General features: G+C 42.5%; 1 protein-coding gene across 1 annotated transcript in view; it reads left to right on the top strand.

The window, feature by feature from the left end:
- Positions 1-13,874, top strand: part of ARHGEF4 (Rho guanine nucleotide exchange factor 4) — a 220,795-nt gene that overhangs the window by 89,294 nt on the left and 117,627 nt on the right. The window contains exons 4-6 of the mRNA XM_051781535.1: positions 4,640-9,061; positions 11,737-11,793; positions 12,994-13,320. Of these exons, the coding sequence (XP_051637495.1) occupies positions 4,640-9,061; positions 11,737-11,793; positions 12,994-13,320 (4,806 nt within the window). The remainder of the gene's footprint in view (positions 1-4,639; positions 9,062-11,736; positions 11,794-12,993; positions 13,321-13,874) is intronic.

The raw sequence follows: 13,874 nt of genomic DNA, 5'->3' as shown, positions 1-13,874 counted from the left end.
AGTTCTTCTGGAAAGGCTTGGCGGTCTTAGATCTTTCCAGGCATTTCCAACCTGGCAACCATCCAAGTTTCTAGAAGTGACATTACCTTGGGCAACCTCTGCCAGCCCAATTGGAGAGACCAAAGCCTGGAGGCCAGATTCCTCTCTCTCTCTCCAGGGCTGTACCTCTATGAGCAGAGGTGTATCAAAGGCACAAAAGGATAAACTGGGTATTTTGAATGCTGTTTCTGTCCTGTGACTGAACACACCTTTGGTTTTTCCTCTGTACCCTCAACTCAGGATATCCATAATGACAATAATGACAGTTTCACAACCAGTATTTTTCAAAGCTATTTAGGCCACCTAAGACCCTACTTGGTTGTAGAAGAAAGCTCAGCTTTTCACAGCTCTCATTACACTGAGGGTGGATGAGTTTCATGCTACCATGTTAGATTGCCTCAAATATTTTCCATTTAGCTGTCATGAGAATTTCAGAATTTCATACCCAGTCACTCTCTGTGAGAAAGCAATGAGGAGCTTTAGAGACTCAGCAATTCCACTCAGCTTATTTTTAAAATATATAGGACACAAGTTAAACCAATACAAATAACCCTAGATGACACTACAAAGGGAGCCTGAAGCAGCTCTATTAACAACCTATATTGCCAGTGAAAGGGCCAGTTTTACCCACTAGCTTCATCTATCTTTCTCTCTCCCCACTCTTTTTAACTGGCTATATTAGTGTTGCCCTTCTCAAAGACAGTGATGGAGAGAGAGCATGTAGATAACCCCACCAGGAGTACTGAAGTACTGAAGTAGGCACAGCCAAATCCTGAGTGTCCTGAGCTCACCTGTACCTGCATCAGCAGGAGTGCAGAGCACACAGCGCTCTGCAGGATGAGACCCTTTGTAAGTGATGCCTGCCCTGGGAACTGCACATTTCCTTTACCTCATGAGCAGGGCTGAGGCCCACTGAGCAGAGAGGATGGCTGGCTTGTTCTCACCTGTGTTCATGGGAACTGCTCTCATTTAGTCTCATTACACTGCAAATCAAAGATACTGCACTGTGCCTTTCGGTCAGACAAGGTATGAAGGGAGAGTCATGAAATGTATACTGATAACAACTCAAGATTTCGATGTTGTCAACACCACCTATGGAGAAAACAGTTGTCTGAATCCTTTGAAATATCAACTGAAAATGCTTTCATGTTGTCTTGAGTTCAGGGAAGAACTGTTCTGTGATGTTCCTTGAGCTGGAAATGAGGTAATAACTAAAGTCAGGCACAAGTTAGTGGGAAAGCAAGTTAGGCTTGCTTGGGGAACTTGCATTCAAAGTAAAAGGAAAGATCATATAAATGGTCAGATTCTTTTTTGTGGTTGTGAGCTTTAAGGATAAAATCCTTAATTAAAAGACTAGTTGAAGTAAAACAATTGTCTGTTTAACATATCCTGCTAGTTGTTAGGCAGAGAAAATTAGGGAGATACAATACAAAACTTACAATTGGCACAATATAATATTGTGTGAGAAAATTATTCAAATACCAAATCTGATTTAGAGAAAAAATGATACATGACTTCTCTGCCAAATTAGAAGTGTTCACAAGACAGGAGAACTGAGCCCGTGGGAGCAGATGTCACATATGAGAGTAACTTGGATGGAAGGCATCTTATGTTATGGAGATAGAGATCTCCACACAACAAAGTTATAAGTCTCATTTTTCTGGTGACTTTAGGTTATGATAATACATGGCTGCATGCAATGATAACAGGACAGATCAGTAATTTCAGCTTCATCCTGTTTTCTTGGCACATTTCAGAGTTGGTGAAAGAGATGCAAGAGAAAAGCAGGCAGGGGCAGCTTTGCTGTTATTTTTCTATTGTCTGTGAAGTGCAAAAGCCTTACTTTGGTAGTTGTTTCTCGTATTTATTTCAAATCCTTTCTTCCAACTGTTATCTGCTCTGAGATTGAGATGTATAGGCACACAACTCTGTCCACGGATACTGAGGGTTTTCTCAAGAACTCTTCCCAGGAAAAAGCTGTCATTTGTCTTTTGAAATTCTCAGTGTAATCTTATGGAAATTAAAGGCATGGGAACTGTTGTCTAATCAGAAGCCTAGTTGAGAATCACTGCCACACATCTGCTCAGTTCCTGAGCCTGTGATTGTCTGTGTTGGGATCACAGGGCTGCATCAGAGCCCATTGTAAACTTTCCCCTTATACTCTGAGTGAGTCCTTAACCCCCCAGTAAAACATCATGAGAAGCAGTTGCAGAAACCCTAACAAAACACACACTACAGGTTGGGAGAAAATAAAACCATATATGACAGAGCACATGGTCAGAGCAAAGGCCTGGCCTCCTGGAGATGCTGAGAAGTCAAAGACCCGTGGAAGAAGGTACAAATGGCACCATCTGCCTGTTGTTTGCCCTGTTAGGGTTTCTTCCCTGGTCACCATGGGAAGTTTAGTGAGCTCATGAATGTCAGGTTTACTAGAGGTCGGCTCTAGGCCTCCCCTGTCTGTTAGGCAGAGGACTTTGCTAAATTTGGTGGGAACTGAAGCTTCCACATCCTCTCTCTCCTCAAGGGAACTCCATCCCAGGGCACAGCTGGCAGAGGTGGCCCCAGGCTGATCCTGGCAGTGACTCTTCCCTTCAGCAGTACTGGGGCACATATTCAGTCTTTGGCCTGGTCCAGGAGTACTGGTTGACAGTAATTGGTGCCCTTCATACCTAGAAGCTGTTTCCTCATTCCCCACAAGTTATGGAGGCAATTGTGGGGCCTATGCTTCTGCTTTAAATGCAAAATTTTGTGTAATACCCATTAAAAACGAATAATGAATTTGGGAGGGCTCACAGTATGAATATTTTGACATAGGTATGTTTGGAATGATAGATGGGCTTTAAGGGATTTCTGCCCCAATTTTTTTTGTAATTTAATTCATAATCATCCTTGAGGACAGTCAGTCATCTTCATTACTTTGTTCCTCCTTGCCTGAACAGTTTTTATCTCAGTTTATGGCCATCTGTAAATCTGTGTTCAGAACAGTGTTGTGGAGGCAGTGCTGTCACTGTGAGCAGCTGCTGCAGTCACTGCTGTGAGAGCCAACGCTCACATTCTGTGCTGTGCTGTCACCATGTGAAATGCTGCTCTGTGCTGGTCATTTCTGTCCTGGTGATAGTGGGATTTCACATTATTAAAGGAACTCAATTACATGTGTCACTGATTGCACACAGTAATGGACATATTGCTCTGCTGGTTATGTGACTCATGTGCAATTTGGTCAGGTTTATGGTGTGAAAGTGATTTTTGGACTTGGTTTAAAGCACTAAATTCTCCCCCTTCCCTCCTCCATTCAATTTGTATTTTCCTTCTTCTGTCAAGAGAAAATACCAGTCTTCTTATTGAGATCCCATTTGGAAATAACTCTTGTGCCTTCCCTTTTCCAATTTACCCTCTATGTTTTGGTGCCTAGAATCAGAAACTCTGTGACATATCTTCTGATGTGATTTGGAATTTGGCTTCCCACACGAGGACTCACACTTCCTCTGTGACAAAGCACCCTGATGTGCAAGTCAGGCTGAAGGATCTTGTGTTCTAGTTTGATGGCTGCCATTCACTTGTGGTGGTTTTTGGTTTGTTTGTTATTTAGAAAAGTCTTTCATTGTTTGTTATCTCAGTTTTCAGATTTTAAAATGTGCCAATGATTCTTGTGAGGAATGTTACCAAAACCTGGTTAAAGAAGCATCCAAAATTAGGGTTAAAGGCTGCCATTTATACTTATGTGGCATCTCATTCTAGATATTAATGGACTGAAGCTGGAATCAGCTAAATATCTTTGTTGGGTACATTTGTAGAACTTCTGACAATAGTGGAATGTGAAGATGACAGACAGCAAGTACTATTTTTACCTCCTGAAAGCCTGCTGTGATTTCATTATCTGCTTCAATCCTAAGAAACATCCAGACAACTTTCTGATGGTTGAAGAAAAGGAGACTGAGGCTCTCCCAGCGTAGCTGTCTGGGACAAAGACATTTCCTAATATTGACAGTTTGATCTTTCTGCTCTGAGCCACTGATTCGGATGTGCTCTGCTAACTCATACATGTAGTGCTCCTGGTATAAACCTTCTGGAAAGTGAGATCTAAGGCTTCTTTCACCTCTGGGTCAGGCTTTGGTATGGGTAATATCTGGTTACTCAGGTGCAGTTTCTGCATATTTTTATGCCAGATTTCTCTAATGCAGACACTAACAATTACTTCTCAGGTTTTCCACATAAACCTCCTCCTTGAATTTGAAGATGGGTTCATTAGAGTTTTTAGATCTACTGTCAAGGGATGATTTTCATTTGATGTACTTGAATGTGAAATGTGTTTTGGTAATGGGCTATGAAAGATATGGCCAAAAGTAAAATTTTGGCTTCTGTATAATTGCATATGAAATAAAAAAAGATTATTTAAGAACCATTAAAGGAAAAGAAGAGTAAGAAATAGAAAGACCAAGACCTCAGGACCATCAATAAGTAAAACATCAAGTATAACTTTCAAAGACATCAGTGTGTATTAAATTAATTTTGTTCCAAAGTCCCTTTTCTAATAATAATTCATGTTGCCCTGCTGCTATGGGAAATCATTGCTAAAGCATTCCTTTCTGTTTATTCACAGACCCCACAGCCAGTTGAAAACTACATCAGTGAAGGAGAGTTTGAGGACGATCTGAGTACTTCTACCCCAAGTACAACAGAGCTGGAGGTACGTGGATCCAGCCAAGAAACAGATGAAGATTATTTTGAGACCGTGTCACATCAGAGTGGATCTTTGTCAGATGTAAAAACTGAGCCTTACGAGAGTGCATCAGATACAGAATCTCTTTCTAGTGACATAGCTGGGAACACTTGCTTGGATTCAAACTGCCTGTTCACTGAAAAAAAACCCCTGGGCTGTAATTTTCCCAAAGAAAGGGCAGAAACAACCTTCCATGGACTGAAGTGCTCCAGGCAGCCAGAATTCACCCGGCACATACAGTTTGGATTGTCCTACAAAATAAAAGCAGCACCAAGCAAGACTGAGTTTTGTGTACAGTCAGCAAGGGCAGAAGGTGAAGAACTGGGTGATGAAGAACAGACAGTCTTTAGTGATATTTCTATCACAGAGAACAAATTCCATGAAGAGGGCATTGTATCACAGGCAAAGAGAAGTTCTGTGGCAGCATTACAAAATAAAGCAGAGTTAGAAAGCTTTAAAGTGCAATCCTGTACCAACCCAGTACCTACAGAAGATGATGTTACAAGAGAGAGGGAACATCCTGCAGTATTAAGCATTGACTGTTTCAAAGCAAACTCAGAAAATTGTTTGATTTTTCCTGAGGTACAGCAATTTTCCTTCCAGTCAGATGCAGTGTCTAGCTGTAGTTTGCCTAATCTTCATTTTGAAACAAATGGACCTAACTCTAAAAGTTACACTGAGACATCTGACTATAAGTGTGAGTTAGATTCTATGTCCAGTATAAAATGCAGCAGGAGGAATTCAGCTGACAGTGAGGAAACTACAGGCAAAAGGATAAAACATGGACGTACAGAGACTATGTTGACATCAGATTCACTCTTTTACCAGAGTGGCTTCAAACCAAAATCTCGGCCACCACACACAAGGTCAGAGATTACAGAAAGTAAAACATGGCACAGTGTACCTGAAAACATCAGTGTTCAAAGCCAGACAGAATATGTGGGGAGCTGCATTCACCTTACAAACAAATTCAGATGGTCATGTTCCAGAATACATCTTCAAGGGTTGGATTTTGAATGCACTTGGAAAAACTTAGGAAGGGTACCTGTAAGCCCTGAGCCAGCAATAAAAATAGAGGGCCAGTTTGGCATAAAAAGATCTCTTCTTGATACTGACACGAACTCAAAGGAGCGTCAGGTTTCTCAACCAGCAGGCTCTCCCCAGTGCATTGATTATTATTTGCACTCTAAATCAGAGACATGTGGCCTGAACCCAGAGCCAGTCGGTACCTGTGCTGACAGCTTAACACAGGGTGATGCTTGTGAGTGCAGCCCCAAACAAAAGCAGACTTCCTCTGCCCTGGACTGTGAGCCAGTGACCATAAATGCTGAAGAACTCATAAAAAGTGATGAGTACAAAGCTGAAAGAGCTCTGGAAGCAGGCAGATTCCCCTGTGATGCTGATGTTGAATTGGGCACTGGTGGCACTGAGAACCTTGCAGCTTCTCATGTAAGTTTTCCTGCTGTTGTGGAAAACAGAGATTGGGATTACTCTGTAAACTGTGTTTCCAATAGTGGAATAGACCAAAAAAGTTTGAAGGAGAATGGCCTTGAATCAGAACTGTCAGGTATGATGATTGTGGCAGGAGAAAGATGGGCAGATCATTCTTCTAATCTTGACTTTGGCTGGAAATTCCTGGAAACCACAGTACAACCAGGTGGCAGTGACACTGGGACAGAGCACGAAGAGCCACTGAAGCAAAATACAAGTTGCAAAACTGGTACCTTAAGGAGCGACTCTGAGCTAGTAACAAATGAACATCCTACTCATAAAGGAAAGGATGAAGACAGTGACAGCGCCTTTGCTGTTGAAAGGACTCCCAGATCAAATTATATAAGCCAGAGGAGGGATCTAATGACTGTTCCAGAGTTAAAGCCTGCACTAATTATAGTCTCTGTAGAGCAGAAAGGATTACAGTCCAAGACACTGAATGATGACCTTCCTACTGAAGTGGTAACCAAGAGATTGAGAAATGTAGTGAGGAGGGATTTGATATCTCTTTGTACTGTGAACAAAGTTCATGATGAGCCAGAGAGAGTTCTTGGTGAAAACTGTATCCGTAAAGAACAAATTCTGGCCACCCATCCCATTCCTGGCAGTGTAGAGGTACCCCCTGATAGGGATACAGCTGAAGTAGAACCAGAAGTTTCAGAAGAGAAAAGAGAAAAAAACGATGCAGTTTCATCCTTAGGGTTCACCTGTAGTAATCCCACAGTAACAAGTGAGGAAGTGGAATTCAGGAGTGTTACTGTACCACTGAGCAATGATACACTTAGTGCAGAAAGTCAGACAGGTCCCTGTGAAGAAGTGCTCATAAAATCACACAGTACAGGTGGTGTGAAGGTCTCTGAGGAAGAGCCCTGCAGAACACAGACTGCTTTTGAATTAGAACAGTTCAGAAAGTCAGGCTCCAGAAAGCCTGGAACAAGAGATGACCAAGTGTCTAAGGAAGAGGAATTCAAAGCACATCAAGGCAGAGAGGAAGGCTTAGATATAATTAGTGCAGTTACACTGGAAACGAGCAGCAGTGTAAGCAGTTCGTGTCCGGGAGATGGTGCTGATGACCTTCAAGGGCCCAGCATTGTCTCTGAACAAGCAGTAGGCAGGCAAGGAAATGAAGGCTGTAATGGCTCAAGGGAAGAAATAGGTATTTGTGAAGGACCTTCTCCTAGGGAAGGAAGGCAGGGCTCTGCTGCAGAAGACACTGCTAACCCCAGCAAAGACAGTGCACTCAGTCTAGATGTGTCTGATGTCTTTGATGAGTCTGTGAACAGGGAGATCCATAACACTTGCATGCTGGGCCTGGATAATGTAAGTACCTGCAGCACTAACAGCGAGGAAATGGATGACAACTTATCCCACATCCTGGGAAGTAACAGCAGTCTCTATAAAGCGGTGCAGAAGCCAACAAAGAATGAGAATAGTGGGAAAGCTTCCAGGTTTTTAGTATTCTCAAAAATGACATCTTTCAGGAAAACTAAGCCTGCCACAGCAGAAAATCAGGGAACTAGCAGTTTCTTTGGCAGCAAGGCAAAGACAGAAGAGCTGGAAGCTGGGAAAGATGATGAAGACACTGCAAGTTTACTGTCTTTGAAAAGCTGTCCATCTGGTTTAGTCTTCCACAGGAAGGAAAGTTACACTTCAGAGTACTCTGATGATGATGATTTATTCTATGAGAGACCCCCAGGATTATTCAACAGATTGAGCCTGAGGAAGGCCTCTGGCTCTGGTCGGATACTGATGGAAGACACAGATATGAATTCAACTTCTCCCTGTTTGGGACCTGTCAAACATGCAGATCGACATGTTTCAGGTTCATCTGAAAACAATGATGGTGAACCTGTGGAGCACTCTGGGATTAGAAAATCATTCCCTGAAAGAGAATACAAAAGGAACAAAACCCCTGAGGGCAAGAAGTTCAAGACAAGGTTGGCCTTGGCACACAAATCCCTCTCAAGCTTATTTGAGTCGAGATCTACAGAAAAGGAAAACACTGAGCAAAGTTCGAGAGTATCACTGAAAAATGAAAAGGAGAAAGCCAAACTTCGCCAGAGCACCTGGAAAGCTTTTCTAAAAAGCAAGGAGGCAGATGGACTAAAAAGGCCTGTCTTAGCAAGTTTATTACCGACACAGGAGGGTCTGAGTGCAAGTGGTGGCCACGTGATGAGAACACCAGTAGAACGACAGGGTAGTTCCAATGGACACACGTTTTTTAAAACAGAAGCAGATAGTGGCTCCAACTATTTTGACAACTCTGTGGAACCTGTTGATGTCTCTTCACCTGCAGGTATGTGGAGAAGACGAGTACAGTCCCATGATTTGGGCATTAAATACTCACAGAGTTCTGACTGTGATGAGCAGCAGGAGGTTCTCAGCAACAGTTTAAATACTTCCCTAGAGGAATACTGGATGAAATCTCCATTTAGCCCCACTGACTTGCAGTTGGCATTTAGTCAGTCAAGTCCATCATGTCCCCACCACTCAAATTCCGATGGTAAAGACATGCCTTGTAGGCCCATGAGTCCTAAACCGCAGAGTCCACGATCCACTTCTCACCAGAGGACCTTCCGTTATCCTGGAAGAGTATGTGCCACTTCGATGATTTCTCTTGGGAACAGTCCTGGAGTTGAAAGCAATTTGGAGGCTCCTGAGAGACCAAAGACATTGAAACCCAGAGGTAGTCTCTTACTTTCTGTGCAGTCATTGGACGCCGAATACCAAAGGGATGACAGTGGCATAAGCAGTCAATCCCAGATCAGCTTAAATACAGCTTCTTCCATTAGTGATATGCTCCAAGATGAGGTGAGTTGTTGTCTGGGAATGATCAGAGGGTGGTGTGGTTTGCAGTCTTTTGCTTTAATATGGCTTAGGAATTCCAGTGAAACTCCTTAATGGCTCAATGAACACATTGGTTAGATGGGCACATTAATATTCCTCTTGGTCTGAGACAGGTAGCACTACTTATCCTTTCTGTTTCTGTCCAAGACTATATGAATTGATGCACTCTTTAGGGGAGGATTTGCCACAAAAATCTAAAATGGAGTAATCACAGCAGCTCTAATGCATAACACAGACAGAATATACAGACACCACACTGTGTTCAACTCCTTTTTTTTTTTTTTGCTGGGTTAGAGGGGATAACCTCTTAAGGCAGCATTGAGCCTTGTAACTAGTATATAGTGAATAAGTTTCTCAACATGAAAGGTAACATAGAAATAAATTCCCATTGCTAGCAGTCACATAGAAATAAATTCCCATTGCTAGCAGTCACATAGAAATCAATTCCCATTGCTAGCAGTCAGTTTTTAAGAAATAAAATAATTTTCTTTCTTTAGACAATGAGTAACTGTCTTTCAAAGTACCATAAGTCTTTTGCAGTCACCCTAACTACCCTTTGGTTGCTGCTAGAATTCCTTTTCTGCCTTTTCCACAGCAAACGGAAAAAAACCCTCATGGAGTCAGGGTCTCCTTTTCACACTGTATTGTGTTCTAATCCAGGTAACACATGAAATCCTTGGCATAGGCTGGATCTCACAGAACAGATTGTATCTTCAGTAGGGATCTCTTGAGTGGCTGGAGCCTTCAAAAGCAGACACTTCCTCTGTCGGTAGCTTTTTAATCTCAGAGAGGATTTCCCATGTTGTAAAGTGGCTGGGAGCTTAGGAATCTCTTTCAGTGGCTAAGCACAACCCCCAGAGTGACTGAAACTGAGCTGTCATTGAGATCCCAGGACATGCCTTGATCATGCTACTTTTACTACTTTTTCAGTTTCGTTGCTGATGAGTTTTGTCATTAAGAAATGGGAGAATAATTTTGTTGAGCAGATTGTCACAAGTGGTGCTTGAGAGACGGTATGAGCTTCTGCATACCCTGAGCAGACAATTTCCAGAGTGTTCACTAATCTAGAACTGCTGAGGGCTGCTTGTGTTCTACTCAAATGAGCCCTCACACAGCTTTTGCTGCTGTTGCCTTTTGTCTCTCACATCCCAGTGTACACAAAAGTTTTGATACCCTCCAAAATGATCTTAGCCTACCCTTTCTCCCTACTTTTTTTGTAGAAGCTCCCTGTTTTTTGTGTAGACACAAACAGACAAATGGTTGGTAGGAGCATACACGACTAATGGCACCACCAGATAGACCAAACCATGGCTTTGCCTAATCAAGTCTTGAAAACCTCCACTGCTGATGATTTCAATACCTTTCTGGGAAACATGTTCCTGGAGAATTTTTTGTTCCTCGTGCCCAACCAGAACTTTCCAAGCTACAGTTTCTGGCCACTGCCTTGTGTCATTGTCTAGCATTACTGAGCGGAGTTTGATCCCTCATCCATATAAATATAAAGTTGTTGGTGACTGCCCTTATATTGCCTCCAGTGCCCTCTTATGAGCTTAAATTGCCTCAACCTCTCTGCACATATTCCCAGTGAAAGTGTTTTGGTTGACTGGCTTGGGGTTTTTAGCTGATCCAAAGAAGTGTATGGGTGGCAGTTGGAGAAGTGAGGGCTGTAGTACCAGAATTGCTGGTGGAAAATGGGGAAGAGAATTTACTTTATTCCCCTCTGTGCTCAGCTTTACTTGAAAATCTTTTGTTTTCGTGGGCATCAACTTAACCTACAAACCTAATAGAGGACACAACATTCCAGACAAGACACTGCAGTGTTACACCAGCCTAGGAAAAAGCAAGAGACTTGGACTATACATGCTGTCAACAGATGAAGCCTCTCAGAGGGTGAATAAAATCACTGACCTGTAAATAATAGCTCAAAAGAACATCTAGAAAAGAGTGGAAAGATGTGGCATGTGTAAAGCCTTGAATAGGCAAGCCCACATCCTATAATGTAACCATTAGAAGCAAATAAATAATTACTTAAATTGATTGCTAGATTAAATTATTCAAAGAAAACCATAAAAAATTTAAATGGTATCTAAGCCACATGAAAACAGTTTAATTTTCCTGATTCTTCTGGAGACTGCAAAATATGATATCTGAAATTGGGCAAATGTAACTGGAGCCTGGAAATGAATGTAAATGTCCCAGCTTTTAAAACATAACATCTATTATAGTAAAGCAGATAGGGCTTTATTTATTTCCATTTTCATGAAATGAAGTAGAACTGCACCCTGGATTTTGTAACTGAAGTTGTTTTTTTCAGAAACCCCTGAAAATACAACAGAGACATTGGGCAAAGTATAGTTACAGTATTAAGTCTTCCCAGCACAATTATCCTCTATGCACTAAGCATGGCCTTCCCAATGTATGTTGCTTAGTAAAGAGGTCATAAAATTAAGTTTATCAGTGGATTTGGAGAAAATTTCTTTTCTGTTCTACATAGAAAAGACCTTATTTCAAAACAAATGCATAATTGTGAAGTTCTTGAGTTCACTTCCCAATGTGCCCTCCAGTAGGGGATTTGTACATATTCCCCAAGCCCCCAGCCAGGTGTTTTTTCCAGTAGTGTGGGTTTATCTGTGTTACAGTGCTGTGCCAAACTGCACTGGATCAGCTTGTCCTGGACACCTCTGGATGCCACCTTGGTAAGTAACTCTTCTTCGCCTGGTGGGGCACAGAGCAGCCCCTCTCTGAGTACCTGCTAGTGGTTAACATTCTCAACATTCTCCAGGTTACCTCCAGGACAAAGATTTTATGCAGAAAACAGCAAGACAGAACCATTACCAGTTTGCCCATCTGTCAGGAACTTCGTTACATGTTTAATTAATCTGTTTGTGGCATGATTTTACTTACATAATTGTGTTATTCAGCAGGCAAGCGCAAACTGTCCTAAAATGTCCCATGTTTGGAATTTGCACGTTCTCCTCACTCCTCTCCAGTATGATGGCATTAGGCACAGAACATCAGCAGGAAACACTTTCCTTTTTCACAGCATCTACTGTTTCTAGACTGTGGCATCTCTTACCAGGGGCAAGAAGAACTGACCTGGAATTGTTGGTTAGTTGAGAATAGATAGGAAGTGCCTGGAGTTTGGTTTTATTGGGGTTCTTCAAAGGAACTGTGGGAAACTGGACAGATACAACTATCAAGATAGAGCATTTTATTTGTCATGAAAAGAGACTCCTGATCATTCATTCCCCAGTGTCAGTGTCTCCCACCTTAAATATTATCGATTCTAACACTGATGCTACCTGGAATAGTCGTTGGTTGCCTCAGGGCATACTTGCTTTCCAGCTGTTCTAGTGTAAAAGCTGTAATTTTGTGCAACCACTCAATGAGAGTGAAAGGCAAAGCTGTTCAATTCCTTACTCTTGGCCCAGCATCAAGCAAATAAAATGGATAGCGTAAAGAGCACATCAGGAAACACAGGGCTTGGTATATCAGACCTGCAGGCATCTAGGAAGCCTTTTCACATTATATAACTGAAGTACAGTCAGAAAAGCAGAGACAGACAGGAGGTCATTTTCCTATTTTCAGAGATACTATCTGTCTTTGTAAATAATATTATACAGACAGAGTGACCTAAATCCTAGTAGTAATGTTATTGTAATATGCCATCTAGAATGAAGGTGAAAAGGGCCCTGTCCTGTGCAAAGGGAGTACATATTGCACTCTCAAAGGATCACAGAGCTGCTGCTCCAGGGTGGAGTCCTCCTAAGTGTTTTCTTCTGAGTAGTTCTGGAGCTGGATAACTGTGCTTTGCCATCTTCTGTTCAAACTGACTTGAAGCAAACAACATTTCCGTCCAGCAAACCCTGTGTTTTCACCTGCTGTTTGTAAAACAGGAGTCTAGACAGCAATGCCAAACTGCACCTGAAAAGAGGCCAAATAAGAAATGGGTTCCCCATCGCAAAAGGAGGCCCCCCTGGGTCCCACCATCCCCTCGCCCTGGCTCCACCCTGGAGAGCAAAGCCTGGAGGCTTTCCTGCCTTGCTCCAGATGGAAAAGCTAAGGAGATTCCAGAGAGGAGGAGGAAGAGACCTAAACCCCTCTATAAGTGCTTCAGCTTCGATGATGTTTGGATGGAGAGGAACCAAAAAAGGAAACTAGAGAAGGAGACACAGCCAGAGAGAGGGGCTCAGTCGCAGCATCTCCCAGGGGACCCGTTAAAAGTAAGGAGCCGTACACCGTCGTCCTCGTCCTCTGGCACTGTCTTCCTCTCTGCTCCAGCTGCTTCTCTCTGCTGTCATCATGTTCCTGACCTTGAACTTTATCTGGTGCCACTTCTGTCAGCTTTTCTGTGGGCCTGGTACTCTGCAGGGACTGATGGAACACTAACCTGGTCCATAAGTGATGGTATCTGATGGTGGTGGGTTTTTTAGTCACTGCAAGCAAACAGTTCTTGCCCTGTGCTATGCTGGAAATAGGATGCAAGAGCATCAGGTTGCTCTGTGAGCTGAGACATAGGGAGGGCAGGGAGCAAATCAGAGTTTCCTTAAATCAATATAAATTAAGCAGATGAAATCTCATTCTGTGCCCTGTGGCATTGCTGTATAACTTTAATAAGGGACTTCTAAATAAGATTTCCCTTGTATCCGAGGCCAACTCCACAATTCTTACTGAGGCAAATTCCTGCTGTGAAATGCTCGAGAGAACATTGCCATTGGAGTTTTAGTCATTAATATTCTCCTCTCCACTGGGGGAGACTTCTAGATCAGCTTTATGA

Source organism: Manacus candei, unplaced genomic scaffold (assembly GCF_025592945.1).
Source record: "Manacus candei isolate 608988 ecotype Guabito, Panama unplaced genomic scaffold, ASM2559294v1 h1tg000015l, whole genome shotgun sequence".
Lineage (NCBI taxonomy): Eukaryota > Metazoa > Chordata > Aves > Passeriformes > Pipridae > Manacus > Manacus candei.
Note: the sequence above shows the minus strand (reverse complement) of the source record. Positions and strands in the feature narration are given on the sequence as shown.